Source organism: Schistocerca nitens, chromosome 2 (assembly GCF_023898315.1).
Source record: "Schistocerca nitens isolate TAMUIC-IGC-003100 chromosome 2, iqSchNite1.1, whole genome shotgun sequence".
Taxonomy (NCBI): Eukaryota; Metazoa; Arthropoda; class Insecta; order Orthoptera; family Acrididae; genus Schistocerca; species Schistocerca nitens.
The window spans coordinates 733562603-733585176 of NC_064615.1; the positions used below are offsets into that span (position 1 = coordinate 733562603).

General features: G+C 40.8%; 1 protein-coding gene across 1 annotated transcript in view; it reads left to right on the forward strand.

Moving 5' to 3' along the window:
* Nucleotides 1–20548, forward strand: part of LOC126234592 (esterase FE4-like) — a 118928-nt gene extending 98380 nt beyond the window's left edge. The window contains exons 6-12 of the mRNA XM_049943307.1: nt 2444–2643; nt 5562–5727; nt 12996–13039; nt 15729–15866; nt 16342–16474; nt 19332–19452; nt 20024–20548. Coding sequence (XP_049799264.1) covers nt 2444–2643; nt 5562–5727; nt 12996–13039; nt 15729–15866; nt 16342–16474; nt 19332–19452; nt 20024–20183 — 962 coding nt within the window. The 3' untranslated portion in view covers nt 20184–20548. The remainder of the gene's footprint in view (nt 1–2443; nt 2644–5561; nt 5728–12995; nt 13040–15728; nt 15867–16341; nt 16475–19331; nt 19453–20023) is intronic.
* Nucleotides 20549–22574: the final 2026 nt, after the last annotated feature.

The window sequence follows — 22574 nt, forward strand, 5'->3', positions numbered from 1 at the left end:
TGGTTCACCGCTGCGACGTTAAACCATACATCCCTCCCTCCATGTGGTCCTTTAAGTGCTGGAAAGCCGCATGGTGTAGCCGCGCGGTCTCCAGCGCCATGTCACGGTCCACACGGCTGTCCCCGTTGGAGGTTCGAGTCCCATGTGTGTATTGTCCTTCACATAAGTTAGTTTCAGTTAGATTAAGTAGTGTGTAAGCTTAGGGACCGATGACCTCAGCAGTTTGGTCCAATAAAATCTTAACACAAATATTAATTGCTGGTTCTGGAACTTCCTGCTGCACTTGCAGCGCCATATGCCGAGACTTCGGACGTCCACTGAACCCAGATACTCCATGTGCGCCACCTACCATTTGCATCAACTGTGGAGAGCACCACCCTGTCCACCAGACTGCCCAGTACTCCAAAAGGAGCGGAGAATCATGGAGTACAAGACTCTGGACTGGTTAGCTTATACATAGGCTAAACGTAATTTTGAAAGATTACACCCCATTCGGTTGATGTCGACATGTGCTGCAGCTATGCCACCATCGTCGTCCCAAGTGCCAGTTGTTTCTCACTCAGTGCCACAAACAGTGGGTCCTCCGGGCCACCAGAATATATCTGCCCCCTTGGTGGTAGGCGGCAGATCTTCCTCCGCTGCTCCCTTTGGGAGCAAGACCTCCAAATGCAGGGGACATCAGTCTCCTCCCCCCTGCCGGAGAAGTAACAGCCTCCTCTGGCTCCTCTTATGCAGAATGGGTCCCTTGTGGCACTCTCTTCCAAGGTCTCCACTAATGCAAAGGCGGACACTCGCCAGTGGCTCAAGGAGCCAAAAGCTGCTGGATGATGAGCATCATGGTCTTCCTCTGTGCCTGAAGCTGCTTTGGAGAAATCTTCCCAGCATGCCCCGAAAGAGAAGTGAGAGAGCAAGCCAACTAAAAAGAAGTCTGATAAGAAACAGGACCCTCTGGTCACCCCAACACCACCATTCCCTATCAATTCTGCATCTGAGGATGCAGTGGAGATCATAGTGCCCCTGCTGACCTGGATCTCACTGATCCTTCATCCACCATAGAAATGGCTACAAATACTAAATCGGTGGCAGCAGATGACCCTGAGGCATAACCTGCCTCCTTGTGCACTTCACGCCTTCCCAGCCTCAGAATAACGTCATCTTCCAATGGAATTGCAGCTTTTTTTTCCATCACCTGGCTGAGCTATAGCAAATACTAAGCATTACACCTGCTTACTGCATTGCCTTGCAGGAAACCTGGTTCCTGGAAATGCAGACCCCTGCCCTCAACGGCTATAGGAGATATTACAAGAACTGTAGTGACTATAACAGCGTCAAGTGGTGTTTGTGTCTCTGTCCTGAATTCAGTATGCAGTGAATTTGTGCCCCTTGAAACCTCTCTTGAAGCTGTGTCTGTCAGAATAAGGACAACCCAGGAAATAACTGTCTGCAACATATATCTTCCTCCAGATTTTGCAGTACCCCTGAACGCATTGGGTGCACTGATTGATCATCTCCCTAAACATTTCCTACTTTTAGGAGATTTTAAGGCTCATAACCACTTGTGGGGTGGCACCGTGCTTACTGACCAAGGCAGAGATGTTGAAAATTTACTGTCACAACTCGACCTCTGCCTCTTAAATACAGGTGCCTCCACACATTTCAGCAAGGAAAGAACTGGCCGTCTTTTGAGGAGATCCATGAATCGATACACTTTTGAACTTGTTCATATGACCGGAAGTGCTGGCCACTCAGACCGTGTTTAAATGATCGTTTTCAAGTATGTTTCGTCATGCAGCATCGATTCGTGTCTGTCGCTTTACTATGGCCGTTTGTCTTTCACTTCTCGGCTGAAACGCATCAACTGCTTTCGATAACGATCGCCTGGGATTGTTTCCGTCGGTTTCCGTAACTTCGAAAACCTTCTCTTTTGCACTGCTATTCCTGTCTTCGAAATCAAAATCACCGTCATTGAAGTGTTGAAATCATTCTCCTGACGTTGCCTCACCGCAGATCTTATCCATATTTTGAAGAATCTCAGCCTTAGGTTTCTCATGCTAGTACATAAAAATAAAACTAAATAACGAAAACTGGGTTCCTAAGTTGACATATTCAGTCGAGAATAACTTTATGATGCAATCCCAAATCGTTTAATATTTTGATGGGGCTATGTTTACAACCGGCAAAACTTACTGTACGACACTTACGACGTACTACCCGTACTGCCACTTATCGCTACTGCCATCTATTGCAAAAAGCAAAAGCAAAGTTGTAGACATTATATACCTATTTTACAATATTTAACTATATAATTAGAAACAGTCTAAAATACATCACTTGTGTTACACATAGACTTTAATTTCCAATATAAAATTTGGCTGTAAACTTTATAATACAGTTGTGCTGTTGGTGATCGCTACAGCTAATCATATACCCCACTCTCCACCAGGACTGTACAAGAATGCTATATCGATGAGCGGATCAGCGTTAAACCCTTGGGCATTCTCTAAAAACGCAACTGACAGAGCTATACGATATGCCAAAACTTTGGGATACAACGGAACGACTTCCACTGAACTTGTAGATTTTCTGAAAACTTTTGAGGCAAGAGCACTAGTAGTAAATGCAACCTCGGCTCTATCGGAAGAGGTATGTATCAGTCTATTGCTTTGTTTCTTTGAATAAGTAAGTGCTCAAGCATAAAATATTACACAATGTATATCAAAAGTCTGGGAACATTTTAAAAACTTTATTGTAGCCGAATGATTATCATTTCAAAATAACACTATACATAATTTGAAAAAGTAAACTATCCTTTTCAATTCCATAACGTCACCTGGAAGAGAAGCGACGTAGACACGGCCCTTTACATAACCCTATACAAAGAAATCACAATAGTGACTGTTTACTTTCCAATTTGTATGAAGTGTTGCCTCTTCCGAAAAAAAATACCGAATTCACAAAATCATCAGCTACATTTACATCTACATACATACTCCGCAATCCACCATACGGTGCGTGGCGGAGTGTACCTCATACCACGACTAGCATCTTCTCTCCCTCTTCCACTCCCAAACATAACGAGGGAAAAATGACTGCCATCTTCTCTCCCTCTTCCACTCCCAAAAAGAACGAGGGAAAAATGACTGCCTATATGCCTCTGAACGAGCCCTAATCTCTCTTATCTTATCTTCGTGGTCTTTCCGCGAAATGTAAGTTGGCGGCAGTAAAATTGTACTGCAGTCAGCCTCAAATGCTGGTTCTATAAATTTCCTCAGTAGCGATTCACGAAAAGAACGCCTCCTTTCCTGTAGAGACTCCCACCCGAGTTCTTGAAGCATTTCCATAACACTCGCGTGATGATCAAACCTACCAGTAACAAATCTAGCAGCCCGCCTCTGAATTGCTTCTATGTCCTCCCTCAATCAGACCTGATCGGGATCCCAAACGCTCGAGCAGTACTCAAGAATAGGTCGTATTAGTGTTGTATAAGCGGTCTCCTTTACAGATGAACAACATCTTCCCAAAATTCTACCAATGAACCGAAGACGACTATCCGCCTTCCCCACAACTGCCATTACATGCTCGTACCACTTCATATCGCTCTGCAATGTTACGCCCAAATATTTAATCGACGTGACTGTGTCAAGCGCTACACTACTAATGGAGTATTCAAACATTACAGGATTCTTTTTCCTATTAATCTGCATTAACTTACATTTATCTATGTTTAGAGTTAGCTGCCATTCTTTACACCAATCGCAAATCCTGTCCAAGTCGTCTTGTATCCTCCTACAGTCACTCAACGACGACACCTTCCCGTACACCACAGCATCATCAGCAAACAGCTGCACATTGCTATCCACCCTATCCAAAAGATCATTTATGTAGATAGAAAACAACAGCGGACCTACCACACATCCCTGGGACACTCCAGATGATACCCACACCTCCGATGATACTTTTTGAATGCAACCCAAATGTTATAGTTAACTACAACCCTTTATTCTGCTCATTGTAAGGCTCCTTCGACCAGCAATGCACAGCAAAACTGGAATCGCTGTCTTTCATTTTCCGATATAAATTTTGCACTGACTGTAGTCTGTATTGGTTTCACGTTTAATTTGAGTAATAGTTGACGTTTCCAACTCACTAGAAGCTCAGCGTAGAGATTTTGATACGTCCCTTGTCTTCTCTTACTCGTTCAGTGTCATTTGCATTCATATATGGTCGACCACTTCTCTTCCTGCCACACAAACTAACTTTACATGTCAGCTGTAGATAGCCTTTCTGCTGATTTCCCGTACTTCATCTTAAATTTTCCTTGGACACCCATTGCACTCATTTTCTTGTAAAATCAGAAACCCTTGTCAGCTCCAAAAAGCGCCATATCGAATGTGATACTACCTTGTGACCATACATGGAACTACACGTCACACCTGCAATGAAAAAAAGAAATTATGTATATTGTTAATTTGTAATGCTAATCATTCGGCTACAATAAATTTCTTGAAGTGTTCCCGAACTTTTCAAACACGCCATACTGTACGGAAAAAGTAAAATGAATCTTCAGTGAACTACAACGTTTATTTACTTTAAAAAACCCGCATTTAATATTTTATAACATTGTTTACTGATTCCATGTTGCCGTTATGATGATATGTAAGAACGATTTTGAAAACCTTTAAAGTTTCAGTAGTTTTTCCCTGGGCATAGGGGCTAATGAAGTGCTGATCTGCTATGAAAATGTCTTCACATTTATCAGCAATTAAAAATCGATTGCATCAACGAAGTTTTTTATGCTCTTGTGACGTAATTAGAAATGTTGTTGAGTAAATGTGTTTGAATACATAAGACACACTATGTTACCATCAGACATATAGTGCGCCGATCCATCACTAGTATTCAGTTAACGTCTACATGCGTTATAATATTTTAAATAGTTGTATGTCGAGTTTCGTAAGACGAATATGAGGAATGTTCAAACATATGCCTAGAGGAATTTCGACATTTCTCTACACACTTAAGTCGGTGTCGTCGGTGCACCGAGGACACAAATCGAATACACGTCTGACTCACCTCTGTGTCTCGAAGACAGCGCGAGAGGTGCTTAGTGCACATAACCTAAAGTCAAGTCTTAGCGTTGTTCATTTGAGTCATTTGATTACACTTGTAAGTCATGTCACCTGCAAATGTATGCGGCTTAAACAGTTCGTGTCTCGTAAAAAAAGGTATACTGGATTATTTGTTTTGACAACAGTTATTTGTAGTTGCTGAAGTAGCATCTCATCCCAAATCGAAAACTGATTAATTCCGATAATTAGCTAATTATCTCAGCCCATTAACGTGTCTTGTCCAAGATAAGTAATCGGAGTTTGTAATAGCGGAATATTAAGAAATGTCTGAGTAACAACAAATCATTAAATTGGAAAAAAATTTAATCTACTTTACAGTAATTTTGGATTACTGCTTTTTCAATAATGTCAACTATTTTTAGGTTATATATGGAATTAAGAATATATGTACGCCCATTAACAGAGTAATAAATTAGTAATTTTCTGTGACAGGATAGTGTGAGTTTGTTCAGCTGCGTATGGGCACCTAGTGTTGAACCTGAAAACGATTCCGCGTTTTTGACTGAAGAGCCACAGAAAATTGTGGCTGAGGGTCGCTTCAATAAAGTTCCCTACCTCGCAGGAGCACTTGACCTCGAGCAGTTGAGACAAACGCGGCGTAAGTACCGGACGACTTTATGGTGACTTTTTATTTTTAGCATAATAACTTTTAAGTATTGGAATTAATCTTCACTAATTTGGACAACGACATCCTTTGGAAGCTACAAATCGACATTTTCAAATATATGTGCTCATATTTACGAACAAAACCTTTTCAACAATTTTTGTATTAAAGTAGTACCACGATCATTTATTAACTAGCTAGCTTTTGAAAAAATCTTCTAGCAAGGCGCTGATATTGCCAACATGGAGAATCTGAAGAACTTCCATCAATTGGTCTGTGACAGAACAGAAAACCCAGGTACTAAGAAAATCCTTTACTGGAGTGTTGAGATGTGACGCCACAGACAAACTAGTAGATAAAAATTCCATTTGTCACCTTTCTATAGCCTACGACAGTCGCAATCAGAGAGTGCTTAATGGCGTTCTCTGACGGGGGCTTGGAAACGCACGTGGACAAGGAGTTGGTGACGTCACAGTGCGGAATTTCTACGTTCCACTAAATTGAGGAACGTGAAATGAAGGTTACGGATCGTGAGATTTTTGCCTCGTGGAGAGGAACGTGGAAAATGAGATACGACGTCGTATTTCGCCAGAAGCAGAACATCGGAGCCGCCAGATTGTATGGCGTTAACCATCATATTGGATGGGTTTTCTTTCTCTTATAGGACTTGGTATGAATATAAGCTGTTTCAAAGAACCAGAAAATGGAGAATCGCTTGGAAACGCTTCGTTTTAGCTACGAGTCATTATAATAAAATGACACGAAACTGCATATCTCTAGATAAAGACATCCTGTAGTTGATGTTTTTTAGTGTTGTACACTGAAGCGCCGAAGAAACTGGTATAGGTATGCGTATGCAAATACAGAGATTTGTAAAATACGGCGCTCTGGTCGGCAACGCCTGTATAAGAGAAGTGTCTTGCGCAGTTGTTAGATCGCTTACTGCTACAAAAATGTAAGGTTATCAAGGTTTAGGAGGGGCTGAGCGTGGCGTTACAGTCGGCGCACGATCGATGGGACACAGCAAGTAGATGTAGCAGGGAGCGCTGAAGTGGGCATTTCCCCGTACGGCCAATTCACGGGTGTATCGTGAATATCAGGAATCCGGTAAAACATCAAATCTCGACATCGTTGCGGCCGGAAAAAGACCCTGCAAGAATGGGACCAACGACGACTTAAGAGAATCGTTCAGCGTGACAAAAATGCAACCCTTCCATAAATTGCTGCAGATGTCAGTGCAGGGCCATCAACAAATGTCTGCGTGCGAAACATTCAACGAAACATCATCGATGTGGGCTCTCGGAGCCGGAGGCCCACTCATGTATCCTTGGTGACTGGACGATACAAAGCTTTACGCTTTAAATGGGACCGTCAAAACTAAATTGGACTGTTGGTGACTGGAAACATGTTGCCCGGTCGGACGAGTCTCGTTTCAAATTGTATCAAGCGGATGGACGTGTACGGTTATGGAAACAACCTCATGAATCTGTGGACCCTGCATGTCAGCAGGGGACTGTTCACTCTGGTGGAGTCTCTTTAATGGTATGGGGTGTGTGCAGACGGAGTGAGATGGGAACCATGATACGTCTAGATACGACTCTGACACGTGACAGGTACGTAAGCATGCTGTCCAATCACCTCCATCCACTCATGTCCATTGTGCATTCCGACGGACTTGGGCAATTCCAGCAGTACAATGTGACACCCCACACGTTCAGAATTGCTACAATGTAACTCCAGGAACACTCTACTGAATTTAAACACTTCCGCTGACAACCAAACTCCACAGACACGAACTTTATTGAGCATACCTGGGATGCTTCCCAAGTGCTGTTCAGAAGAGATCTCCATCCCGTCGTATTTTTACGGACTTATGGACAGCTCTCCAGGATTCATGGTGTCAATTCCCTTCAGCGCTACTTCAGATATTAGTCGAGTCCATGCAAGTGTTGCGGCACCTCTGCGTGCTCGCGGGGGCCCTAGACGATATTAGGATGGTGTACCAGTTTCTATGGCTTTTCAGTGTAGCTTGTGTGCTACGAAAGTGTATCGTCCCAGTGCTACGGCATAATGATGCTCTATCAAAAAAAATTGTTCAAATGGCTCTGAGCACTATGGGACTTAACTTCTGAGGTCATCAGTCCCCTAGAATTTAGAACTACTTAAACCTAACTAACCTAAGGACATCACACACATCCATGCCCGAGGCAGGATTCGAACCTGCGACCGTAGCGGTCGCGCGGTTCCAGACTGTAGCGCCTAGAACCGCTCGGCCACTGAGGCCGGCAATGCTCTATCAAAAACGTGTCTTATTGGTACAATGTGCATATTAATTATCAAATAATGACATTTGTAGGTACAGCGTTTTGACATTTTATGTCAAATACCGAGGTTTACGTGCTATGTCGTAACTGTAGTGCAGTTGGTGGCATTGTGGACCCTAAAGCCAAATTGGGAAACGTAACAGGTTTGTGTCTACTTCACTCCTAATTTTCTCATTCACCTTTTGTTTTCCAACATGTACTGAGTGCTTCCTATTCATTTAATAGAAGTATTAATTCAAAAGTCGATGTTATTTATTATACACAACGTATCTGCTACAATTTTTGTACTAATGGTTCGAATGGCTCTGAGCACTTTGGGACTTAACAGCTATGGTCATCAGTCCCCTAGAACTTAGAACTACTTAAACCTAACTAACCTAAGGACATCACACAACACCCAGTCATCACGAGGCAGAGAAAATCCCTGACCCCGCCGGGAATCGAACCCGGGAACCCAGGTAAAGGCCAATGACTGGAATGTTTCACCAGTGGTCAGAAGTACAAGTTACACACTGGACGTTTTGGCTATTATGAAACTTTCTGTAAAATATGTGTACCTACTTCTGGTTTTATGGCCTGACTCATGTTTGTACCTCCCCAGTATATATCTTTTTCAGTGATGGTGAGAAGATTCGAAAAAAATATCCTCTTCCATTCGAATGAAATTAGGAAATGAATTTCGATCTTTAAATCTATGGGATGAAGTACGTCATTTTAAAACGTTGTTAGTCAAAGCATCTAGAATCTGGATATTATGAATGCGCAAACTGAAGTTAGACCCTTTACCTCAACCATATGCAGTTCAAAACCGGAAGTGAGATGGAAACCCAGTTGTGTTAACGTATTAATTCTACTGCAGTATGTATCTCAGATAGTTGTATTGCATTGTTTAGTGTTCCTCTACTAGCATTTCGCTGCTCAAACCATCGACGAGTCCAGGTCTTCTTCGACAGTCGCTAACAGAATTAACGCAGAGGTTATACGCGCATCCGTTTTCGTAAAGAAACCTGGCGGTTTACGAGCCAAACAAAGCCGACAGCGGTCGCTGGAGAACGCTGAGAGCCAAAGCCGTGTTAACCACCTCATCCCGTATGCTGTGAGGTCGGGTGTGACGTCCGCGTCCACATCAACATCACCTGCTTCGTCCCGTGTGAAGAGGGCATAACAGACGAGGAGCTGTAAACGTGTTGCAGCATCGGTGGTGGAACGGCGGCACTGCTTTCGCTCTGCAGCGACTCCGCGTTCACCAGTCCGCCACTGTTAAGCGCTACCGGACAAGCGAATACGTAGCAATTACAAATCATACTACCCCCAGGTGGATCTATCAGCGTCGCAAAGAACTGCTGAGATGTAACATTCTGAATGAATGAAGAGATGGAATGTGCATCAGTAATCGCCTGGTTGCTTAACTCTCTGTGCTTAACTGGCAGAGACAAAAACCTGAGGCATTGTCTGCTCTATTGTTGAGGCGCAAATGGTAAGGTTTACCTTGAAACTCCCGGTATTTTAACAGGAAGAAGATAAAATCATTAACCAAAGTCTGGCAAATTAAAGCGACCCGGATCATTTGTGGCAGCATTAACGGGGGAGGAAAAGACCTACAGTTGTTACGTGCAACAGGATCGAGTAACTGCCCATACAGCCGCCAGACGTTGGAGCGCATTTACACGATCCTCACTCCTAATAGTGCTGTTGGCGGAGGTCAATCTGGGCGCTGCCCTACCTGGTCACTGAGGTCACCTGATCTGTCAGTGTACGATTACTTTGTGTGGGGAGCCCTCACGTCTAAGGTGTATCACAACAATTCTCATAGTCCTCAAGAATTGTAGCGGAACATTTCGGATGAGACTGCAGCAATTCCAGCAGTCCAGCTTCGATCCGCCTTCAGCAACTTGCTGACTATGGCTCAGAAGTGTCAAGAGATGAATGGGGGTCACTTTCAAGATCCCATACAGTCAAGTTAGTACTGTTACTTTTCTCTGCTGTGTTCCTTTGTACCCTGGAACTTTATTCTTCGGGCCACTTTTATTTGCCACACATTGTAGCTTTATCATTAATATACAAAATCAAAATTAATGGTGGTAACTCGCTTTCCTGCTGGCAACTCTGGCACTATTAAATTTTAAGCAATGAGAACCGTATGGGCGCAAAGCACAGAAACAAAGTCATGTTTGTGAAAATTAAATTTACACACAAACCACCGGTCTTTTAGGCCTGAATTGTTTTTACCCAAGTCTCAACATCCCATACTTTCTATGAAAAAATAATGTATCCACTTCATGTTACGAAATATTAATATTTAATATTATAATTTTATTAATGGTAATTCACAAAATTTCCATACATGGGCTAGTGATAATAGCGTCTATTTCACACTTATAAAATATTTAATTGATGTGAAACCATAAGTAGAGCACAAAGAACAGATACTTAATGCACCACAAACACAATTATTGCACATTCCAACATCTGATATTCTTCATTATCATCAATTTCTTTAGGCAAATTCTGTGGCTTGAAGTTCTTATAAAACTGCCAGTGCACCTCAGATTAGGAAGTATCACTACTCTGTATTTGATGTAGGCTTTAAATTGTGTTGTCCAACCACAGTTAACAGTTGAGCAGCTCAGAGCAATAAAATTATGCTTTGTGCTTTGGTCGCATAAGAAAATGTATAGCCGAGAAATCTGCGACGCAGCTTTTCGTGAATATTCATATATGCAGTATGGGGCTACAGATATACATAATGTTGGTTCACCATAAGATTAAAAGATGTCAGGAGCATGGATACATGGTACATTCTCAAAATTGGTAGCGGTTTCCTTTAGGCTCTTAAGCCTCTTAGTGCCTCAGTGTTAATATTGTGCAAGCTTGCTACTTTCTTTTATAATCTGAAGGTTAATAAAAATGGCAAGGTACTGTTCATCAGAACACAGGAAGGAGTTGTGATCTATATAACAATAGATTATTCATTCTTAACATCATAAGACAAAAAATGACTAAAGAAACATCACACAAACATTTTCATTTGGCAAACACTTTCACTAATATGGGGTCTATGGTAGACAAAGTGATCAGCTGAGGATCGACACACGACACTAGCTAGAACACTAATCACTCTATCTGACTTCATACACGTGAATACGGGGTACGGCACAAAAACTACGCCACCATCAAACACATATACTCTACTATTCCAAAAAGAAAAATATGGTTCGAAAGAACAGGGTGCTCAGAAATATATATTAGACCCCTAAGTGGCAGCAGCGAATACTTTACCCTTCTGCTGGTCAGGGCGGCACACCACAAAGCGTTCGGCGACTGAAGTCATGGACAGCAGCAATCTCTTATTAATGGCGCGCGCCCGAAAAACGCAAGTACGCGGTCTCACGTTCAGCTAATTCGGAACGCAGATACTTCCCTATGAGTCTCTGAAACCCTGGTGGATTCCAGTGTGCTGGTGGACCTCTTTGCTGGTCTGCTAAACCAATTTGACTCCGTCCCACGATTATGTGCGACAGAATAGGTCAAATGTTTGGACAGCCGACTCAAGACAAATAAGTACACCATCATATCACTCGTTCGTGCGTGATGCTAGAAGCAATACCTCTGTTGGTTCAGAAGGTGACTGGCACATGTTCTAAGCGGCACACTAGCAAAGGACACAAGTCTCACTGTTTAGGTAGAGACCTGCAATTCTTTACTAGCGAAGCACCAGTACACGAGTGACCACTTCTCTTTCTCTCCGCTTTCCTCGCCAGCTCGGGAGCAATGCCCATTTACTTCTTAGACTACTCCCACTTTAGTACAAGTCAATCACGAGCTGGAGTGCTGCATTCGAAGATGGGAGATTGTTCCTTGCTCTGCATACACCGATCTGACCAATCAGAGATATTAAAGTCAATTGGGAGAAAAGAAAAAAAGATTCAGATTCACGGCCTCTTTCCCACGCTTTTACACCATGTCTTTTGCTAACAACATGACCAGGATGGAACCACAGCCCTCCATAAAAAGATTGGTATCTCCCCTGTTGCGTCCATTTCGAAATTTCCAAAGAACAGCTGTAAAATCGCTAAAAGCCTCTTGCCTTAACAAATATGTTTTGTAACAGAGTCTGGACGTCTGGGCGCCAGTGACCTGTCCCACAGAAACTCGCAGAACCCTCACAGTCGTCTCATCGACTTCTTGCCTAACAAGGGCCCATCCTCTGCTTTATTTCCGGTCTTCAAAGCTTTGGCCATTGCGGCAGCATCTCCTCGGCGCTAGTCAGCCTACCTGGACGTGACCGCTGACCGACCGGCATCATCCAAACGTGTCTACACAATGAGACCGTGGAAGGCGGCAGTCCAGAAATGTTTTCACCCAGGTTTCGCGAAAAAAATCGCGCTTCCCTCGGCCCTCAGTCCCCGTATGCTTTTACTGCAGTCGCTTAAATCGGCACCGTATTCTTTTGAATGCAGGTAAAGCTTACCACTATTCCTCCACTAGAGCACACAAGCAAGAGCGTTAACTACTGCCCACCATTTCATCATGATGTATGAAGTCAGATCGTAATAAAGATCATCTTCCCTAAGAACATTAAGTGGCATGTCACCGAATCAGGAGTGAGAGTGTCCTGCAATCTCTCAATGGTTGCGCGCAGAACGCATTATTAGCTTAACAGAGAGGCCTCGATAAGAGTGTTATCTTATAGTCATGTTAAATATCTCGCATTCCCAATCATGTAACAGCCGAAAAACTTTGCATCAAATTTTCTTCTAGAGAAGAAACGCGTTTTAACACATGTGTAAGATATAACAAACGAATTCCCGTAGTGATTTACTTCCGTATATCTCAGAGAAATCAAATTTTCTCCTTTTTTTCCCTTTCTCTTCCTGTTTTGCTTCAATATTTTTGTAGGCTGTGCTCTCTCATATTTCAACTTTTCCATTCTGACAGGAAACGGAGTGTTATCCACAGAGGAACAAGTGAGCAATTTAACCCTGCTGTTCTGTTCGGGTCTATATGACCCGAAACGAATATGAACGTTATTTTACATTATGTAAATACCAATATATATTTATGAAACTTTGTGACTTTGTCTGAAAATGGATGAGCAGCATGTGTTTTAAAAGGTTTTAAAAAAGTTTAAGAAGTTTGGGCTTCAACTGTAATAGTTGCATATGTAATGTTCGGGTCATAATGACCCGACACAAATATGTTTAGTGTAACTCGTATTTATTTCTAAAATCTGGAAATGGCGAAAATTATTTTTGTTGTGTTGTGTGGGAATAGTGACTGCATCATTCCAACTTACTCTCAACAATCACCTAAAGCTCCATGCGTTCACAACAATGGGCTTGTTTGTTGCTTTCCCCAGGAAATAATAATTGGCAGTTCTCAATAATTGGAATGCTTTGTTTCTGCCCAGTTTGACTTGTGACACCATGGCGATGAGACCATTGAATGATCGTGAGTTGGAAGAAATAGTAAATGCCTCACCAGATGAAGGATCACTTTCTGAGTTTGAAGATCACATCAGCAATGCATCTGAAAGCGAGTGTTCCGATGACAGTTACGACAGTCCACAGCCCATACAAAATAGTGTAGAGACTTTTCTTTCTAAAAATGGGAATATAGAATGGCAGTTGCATCCACCAGCACAACATGGTCGCCTACCAGCTTCGAACATCATCAAGAGTACCCCAGGAGTTACCAGGTATGCAGTCAGCAGAATATCTGATGTAAAATGTTCATTTGAAGCAGTATTTCACACAGCGCTTCAAAATGAAATAATAGAGATGACAAATATTGAAGGGCAGCGAGTTTATGGTGAACAGTGGACAGATATTGATGGTTCTGTTTTCCATGCATACTTAGGACTCTTACTCCTAGCGGGTGTATATCGATCTCATGGGGAGTCTACAAAAAGTTTGTGGGATAAAGATACTGGGCGAAACATATTTCGAGCAACCATGTCTCATGAAACATTCTGTAAGATATCACGTGTCCTGCGATTTGACAAGAAATCTACTAGAGAGGAAAGACGACGTACTGACAAACTTGCCGCAATTCGTAGTATTTGGGAGAAGTGGGTAGAGGTCCTTCCTAAACTGTATAATCCAGGAGAAAATGTTACTGTTGACGAGCAGTTAGTAGCATTTAGAGGTCGCTGTCCATTCAAGCAGTATATCCCAAGTAAACCGGCAAAATATGGGATCAAAATATGGACCATGTGTGACAGCAAAACTTCATACGTACTGAAAGCCCAAATTTATACAGGAAAGGTGAGTGGAGCGGCACCAGAAAGAAATCAGGGAATGAGGGTGGTATCTGATCTCACTTCTGAGTTACGTGGTCAGAATATCACGTGTGACAACTTTTTTACGTCGTACAATTTGGGGCAGCTGCTTCTGAAAAGGAAATTGACTATGTTGGGAACTATACGGAAAAATAAGCCGGAGCTTCCACACAAAATGACCAACAAGGAGGTACACAGCTCTTCATTTTACTTCACAAATGACACTACTGTGGTTAATTATATTCCTAAGAGACACAAGAATGTTGTACTTATGAGCACTCTCCACCATGATGCGGAAATCAGTGACAGGGCTGATAAGAAGCCAAAAATGATTTTGGACTATAATTCAACCAAAGGTGCTGTAGACACGCTTGATCAGTTATTAGGTACATATACATGCAAACGAAAAAGTAATAGGTGGCCAATGATAGTTTTCTACAATATTCTTGATGTTTCTGCTTATAATGCATACGTTTTGTGGATTTCGGTTGACCCTAATTGGAATGCAAGCAAATTGACTAGAAGGAGAATATTCTTGGAGGAACTTGGAAAGTCACTGATAAAAGAACATATTGCATCAAGAACGCATTTCCCAAGAACAGAAGATTCTTTGAGAATGGTCACAAGCATCCAAAACCCGAATGATGTGGGTGGTGTGTCAGAATCGGTAACAACAAGAAAATCTACAAAACGTGCACGCTGTAAGTTCTGTCCATCAAGTAATGACAATAAAACAAACATGGTGTGTGGAAAATGTAGTAAACATATTTGCAAGAAACATGTAACCTACTTGTGTCCACAGTGCAAGCAGTAAGAAAAGAACTGTAGTATTTTATAAGATGATTGTATTGAAAATTCTGTTGTTTCAAATTTATGTGAATACTTGTGCCTAAACTACAATCAGTAAGAAGAGAGGATTCTAAAGTTGTAGTGCTTTCTATGTTGGAATGTAATAAAAAAACTGTAGTGTGTTCTGTACTGTAGTGTGCTCTAAGATGAATATCTGTAATGACAACTGTCTGTTGTTAGAAAATGTCAATACTTACGTCTAAACTGTCAACAATAAGAATAGAAGTATGGAAAAACTGTAGTGCTTTCTAAGTTGAATGCCTGTAATGGAAACTGTCTGTTGTTTCAAATTTATGTGCATATTTAAATGAAAAATATCCCTCAATAAAGTTGTATGCATTGTTATTATTATTATTATTACCATTATTATTATTATTATTATTATTATTATTATTACTAACAAGGTACTGGAATAGAACAACAATGTCGATAGCTAAAACTGTACCAAAATTTATGTTTCTAAAGCATTTTGATATGTCGGGTCATATTGACCCGAACAGTATATATGTCAAGTAAAAGTGAACAGAACAGCAGGGTTAAACGAGAACTTTGACACGATCGTGGGTTGCGACATCAGACTTCCGACGAGGCAAGAGCGATTGGACGCCGCTAATTCTGTCAAACAGTTCTATTACAATGGCAGTGACATCACTTTGGAGGACAGCTACACCACAGCACTGGTGAGTCCACACGCGCTGCTGCCTCTAGTAATAGTTCCCTGCAGCTGTTCGCTGACATTATGGGAACTGGAATGAACCGGAAATTTAAAGATAAGCCGAAGACTGTAATGTAAAGCGTAAATGAGTGAATAGATGCCAAGATCTTTTTACATAAAGTCGCATTCTGTAAATGGAACCGAACCCTCATCTTAGTCATCAAAGCGCACAGTTAAATATCAAGAACTGTATGAGCATAATGGCATAGGTAGCTGTCACTACCAGTGACGTTGCTATGCCAACTTAGCATTCATAAAACTCGTGTAGTATTACTTCATATTCAGGAAGTAAATAATGAGCTAGGATTTTGTTCTGCATAACACTTTAATCTACACTTTTTTAGACGGTAGCCATCTAACAAATGCCAGATGAAACGTACTTCGCCGCGTTTAATCGTTCTTATTATTTAGTGCGCCACACCCTCTATTACGTTTTACAGTTTGATTCGCACCTCTTCTTCGTGGAAGGTGTCGACGCCATGGTGAGAAGCGTGGCCCGCTACTCCACAGAGCCTGTCTACTACTACCTGTTCTCATTCAATGGCCCTCTCAGCTCATACCCTGGCGGTGCAGGTAAGTGACGCAAACAGTACAGGACGAACATTTCTACGTTTCTCTTCTTTAATCGCTCTTTAATACTTTCTCAGTAATTTCGTAATCAATTTGCAGATGATGATAAAGCGTATTATGTTACATCAGAATAGTATACTTTAATTATTGTGGGCTTTAGTAAAACTTCAGACTGCTATAAAATAGTGTAAAACGTGAAGTGGAATGTAATGTAGTGTGCTGTAATATTGATGGATCATTTTCGTAGTTACCAACGCGATCTTGGAAAAGTAAAGTCCATCGGGGCTTGGTGAAGAACGTTCAGACGCATTAATCCACAATGATCCGTGTCAGTTTATTTGTGAACTGGCAAATGTGACGAGCTGGGATCATTCCGCTATCGTGCAACATTTTCATGCAGTGGGGAAGATTACGAAGTAGGGTCTACGGGTATCACACACCCGAAGCAAAAATCACAAAAATCTGCAGATGACTTACTTATCAGCAATTGGGTTAGGAAGTGATTCCATCTCCACCTTATTCAGCTGAACTTGAGCCCTCAGATTTTTATTTTTTTGTGCTCTTAGTCGGAAAACCTTCAAGGAACCTCTGTTTCGGATGAAACTGCTGTCGGAACAGGGCCTGACAAGTTCTTCCCCTCAAAACCAGGTGATTTCCACAGTCGCGAAATCGGAAGGTCACCTCCGCGTTGGCACACGGATGTAAATGGTGAACGGGAATGTATATAGAATACATCACTGATGAATAAAGTCTCTGATATTTGCATATGTTGTGTTTATTAAACTTACTGAAAAATGCTTCTAACTTAGGCACCAACCATTATATGTGTAGCTGTTTATTTTCATAAGAAGGTTGGATGTGTTAGATTTAATTTCGGCCATGATTACCTGTCACATGGACATATGCGAGGAAGGATAATATGAAACAAAGAAATAGTTTTCGCCCCATGCCACTTACTTAATACACCATCACAGTTTTTCTGTTACAGCTTACTTACAATTTGTTCAAATTTTAATTTTGTGTGCTTTCCTATAGTCCTTTCATGGGTATCAAAACATTACATTAACAATTAGAAACATAGTTATAATTAGCAGAAGTATATTTTCATGAGAAAAAACATCAACAAAGTAATTAGCTTTAATAGTTTCATACTACATGAAAATCATTCCGGAATCATGTCAAATGTGGTAAGGTTGGAAAACACCTAAGGTGTAGAGAGAAACGGGGAAGTACAAGGGCAGCGTTCAATAAGTAATGCAACACATTTTTCTTCAGAAAGCAGGCTAGTTTTATTCGGGATTCCAGTGCACTATATTATTACACATTAGTTCAGCAACAAAACCTTATTTTCAACATAATCTCGGTTCAGTGTGACGGCATTACGCCACCTTACACCTCACTGGGAGAGCGTGTATCTTCGCGTGAGACCAGTCTACTGGTCGACGTCGGAGTCAACGTCTTGCTGAATCATTAACTTCAACATCATCCAGATACTTACTACAACTGGTGGTTGCGTGTGCCAGCACTACTAACAGAGACGTCCAGGCGAACAGCCACATGGTTGATTGCGATCCGTCGGTAACCTTGGATGAGAGTGTCCGCACGTCTTAGTTTTGCAGGAGCCACACCTGTGTGCGGGCGGCCGGAACGCGGGAGATGGGACAGGTTTGCGCGACCTCGTTACAATGATGACGGACGCCTCGCCCAATGACTCACCATGCTTTTGTTTACTACCAGGCCTCCGTAGACATTCTGCAAGAGCCTAAGAATATCTGAGATGTTTTCCGCCGAAAGAAACTTAATGACAGTCTCTGCATGGTACGCACCTCCGTTATAGACGTCACTTTAAAGTTGCATACATAGCGCCGCCAGCTGTCGAAACCACGAAAATATAGGGGCTGAAGCGGTTATATTCTACGATGTCCCAAACAAATTCCTCATTTTCTCAACCAAAATTGCCCGAGAAAAAAAAGTGTTGCATTACTTATTGAGCAGGCATCGTATTTCGGTATTTACCTTAATGGGGAAGGTAGAGCTGTGAGAAGTAGCCAAAAACATAATTAACCACATATACGTTAATGATTCGGATTATTCATTTGATGGTAGGTGAAACAAAATCTTCCCTCTTAAAGTATACAATTTCTTTCTGATTTTTCTTTAAGTCGAGGCGAAGTATTGCTCTTATTAAAAGAGAAAGATTATTGAAATTTAGCTGAAGTCATGTGGCACAAGCTTTCTTTTGTGGGAATGACTACCCTTGACTTGTTTATCAGGCAGAACTACTGAGGCCGAGAACAAATAATAAACGCAGATGTAGTTGTCATCTGACTTAATGGTCCATTTGCATTTGTCTGATGGTGTGATCACTGGAAATCTTTGGAGCCAGTTGTAAGCAGGTGTCGTTCAAACCGATCAGGCTGATTTATTTTTCACTTCTCTTTATGGTAGCATTGTTATAACGATATTAGAGAATAGAATGCACAGAATCTGATTACTTAAATATATATTCCAAACTAAAAAATTACGTAATTAACATGAGTTATATAACAAAGTAAATTAATTTAAAGTTTGGTTTATTAACAAAGTGCAATCTAAACTAAAAAAATGTAGAAACGATTTCTTGTAAAGTACAAACTTAAACATAGTTTAAGAAACGTTGTCTCATCAGAGCTCGGATATTCCTTGTGGATGTATGTATTTATTTTCAAATGTCTAAATTAAAATGGCTACTTTTATCAAAACTAATCTTCTGCCTTGTTTTCATTCTGCTCCACAGTGAAAACAAACTTTGGCACTCAGAAATCTAGACTTGATTTTCGGAACAATTGAGACCAATGTATAATATATGTTTTGTGTGTAGGGGCATCGCATGGAGATGATATACATTACCTGTTCGCGAGGGATGAGGTGGAGCCCGATTCTCCTTCAGGCATAATCCAGGCTCAAATGACAGAAATGTGGGCTAACTTCGCCAAATATGAGTAAGCGTCACACATATTTTATTTTATACTTATTATCTTGCTCATCGGAAGTTAACGGTAACAATGAAATATTTTCTCTTGTATGCTTAAAATCACATTTAGATAAACAAGTAAGCGATAGCCAGTTTAGTGAGATATGTTAAGGGAAAGTAGTACTCATGATAAGCAAAGTACCCGAGTTTAACTGCCTACTTCTGTGTGGAATATAAGAAATTTAGTAAATGACAGTTAAGCGTCATTAGTTGCGAAGCCTCTTTTCTACCGCTTTATATGTTGCTTACACTGATGAATATCTCTCTCTTATTAGCTGTATTCGTAAGCATGCAATATGCAACAAGTAAAATTTGTAGACGGTGATGCACCAACGAAAATATTTACTATCTTAGTTAAACGCATTCAGAAATTGGAATAAAAGACCAAACTTGCTTATTTGTATTGAGTAAATTACCAAGCTCCTGAATAGAACTGCTTTTATCAATGTGCTTATGTATAGCATGTGGGATAGTTTTTCTGCATTTATATTAAGTTTCAGAATATGTTTGCCTAACTGATATATTTGTTGTTATTTCAGCGATCCAACGCCGGAACAGACATCACTTCTAACACAGACGTGGAAAGAGTACGATGAATCGTCTCAGTTCTACTTAGAGATAACATCACCTCTTAAAAACGGTACTAATGTGTTTGGTCCGTATATGAAATTCTGGCACGACCTGCTCCCTCTTAGTTAAACACCTCTGTTTCGACCGCAATTGTTTGAAGAACAACACTTGTACCACAGGAAGTTATGATACGTGGTAGATAGAGAGAGAACACTCTCAACATAAAGTACGTATACCTGCAATCACCTGAACAAACTTGAGACAGGTACCACAGACGTTCGAAAACCGTGTAACATAGGACCGAAGTCGAATTTATTCTCGTTTTACTTCTAGTTTTATTTTCCGCTTTTTTACAAGTCCTGCAAGCATGTAAGTCTACTAACAATATCATGAGCTTCTCCTGTGAAATACTGTCATACATTGTAGTTTGTAGTTACAAGAAATTAATCCTGTATAATCTCTGAGTGATAATGATTAAAGGATATTGAGATGTGCATTGTCCATATCGAGATTTCTTTAGAAACTTTAAGTGCTCATGCAGTTTTCTTCCTAACCCACTTCATATTTTTATATTTTAATAAATTCTTGATTTTCAGTTTCTACAAATAAATGAAGCGCGGTGTTCTATAGCCGAAGTTCTTTGCTCTATGGAAATTTACAATGGAATCTTCTGTAATGTGATTAAGTTCCATAACGAATAAGCACACTTTACAAAGAAAATATTGCGGTATATAAGATTATACTAAAGAGAACTTCAGCTGGAAATGTTTTAGCAAAACCTACACTAAGGCACGATAAGATTACACAGAGCCAATGTATGCAAACCACAAAAGGTTTCTTGAAGTCGACAAGACCACACCGTTTTACAACATTGCTATGGAAGTAGTCACAGCAGGAACATCTTCATCTTGGCGAAGGAAGAATAAAAGTATCTCCAGTGTCGTACTGCAAGTTTCCGCTGTTACTTGACGACAGCTAAAGTTTCAAGATTACATACTTGTAATTTTGCGGAGCAGAGGCATCCAGTGCTTGTTTTCATCTCTAGCTCAATACGGTAGTACAATGGAACGTAGAAGACAAATTTATAACTCAACGGGACATGGACTTTTCAGGAATTCTGTGGGAAACGATCTTTCTTATCGAATCTGTTTTACTTTTAACCCGTGAAAGGAGGTAGCAATGGACCGACAGGCGAAGAATCAGAGCTATCCAGTAAGGACACGCATATAGCAAACATTGTAGAATGCTGGTGGAGAGAGGCTCTCAGTGCGGAAAATGTATCAGCAACGCCTGCCAATCAAGTCACGAAAGTCTGTTTGTGAGGATTACTACCAGTAGTCAATAGCCAGTAGACACCCGGTCAACTTGCAGCCGCTTGATACTGCCACCAAAGCACCCAGAGGATGTTATCGTCTCGGTCTTCCGCTGCCGACTCACCGCCGTCCAGCACCTCATGTGCACCAAAACACTCAGGTAACAGTACAGCTGCCAATGTGCCATTTGTCTCTTGACATTTTCCCGCACTTTGAAAGATATCAAGTAATTATTTCTGAGACAGTGCCTACACGATTGTTTCCCTTCTCGTATTAGTTCCTGGCACAAATGTAGTAACTCCTTCTATTGTGTGCTGTAGAGGATAACTCAATAAAAATAATCGTTGTACAAAATACATATATTCTATGGAAATAAAACGAATCTTTTGTAATCCACTCTTTTTTCACCGCTAGATTACGGCTGTTGGCACACTGAATCTCTTTTATTTGTTATTAATTGAAAATGCTACTCAGAATAACAGTTATTTTATAATGAATAAATATAATTACCATAAAGTAGCTTGCTAACATGCAGCCCACCAGAACGGTCACTGCCACCTTCAGAAACTCAGAAACTGAGTGTGTACCTAATATTTACAACACTTGTTTACAACTAACTAACTAGATGTAAAAGGAAAATGTATGATTTTGTACTCAAAGGTGAATTTACACATTTGATGACCTTTTACAATGATCTTCAATTCTTCTTTCGGTACTGGAGTAGTATGTACCTTTGGGAACATTTAAATTGGTCTCTCACCAGTACAGTTATTGCAGTCACGTTCAGTTACTGCAATTCCTTCTCCCATCATATGAGGAAACGTCGAATATATTGTTTTCCACATTTTTATCACAAGTAGCGAAATTCTGTACCAGGGAGTAGTTCTTATTCAAAATACTACCAGATCCATCCCCACAATAACCCTTCAAACATGTAAAGGGAATTAATAGTAACCTGAAGTTGTCAGACTAAACACATTGATTTGATTAGACGATGAAAATAATTCCTATGTGTAACATGGCCGGCAGCGTTTTCATAATTAATGTTGCTGTACACAGTAACATATTACTTCAATACTAAAAATACGTTTACTTCTTATTAAATACTATGTTTCTCAACATAGTATGGAGATGTTAGATTACTGCGAGCACAACCACGTTATTATCAAAATTAAGTCTACCAAGTACAAATCACTTAAGCCAAATT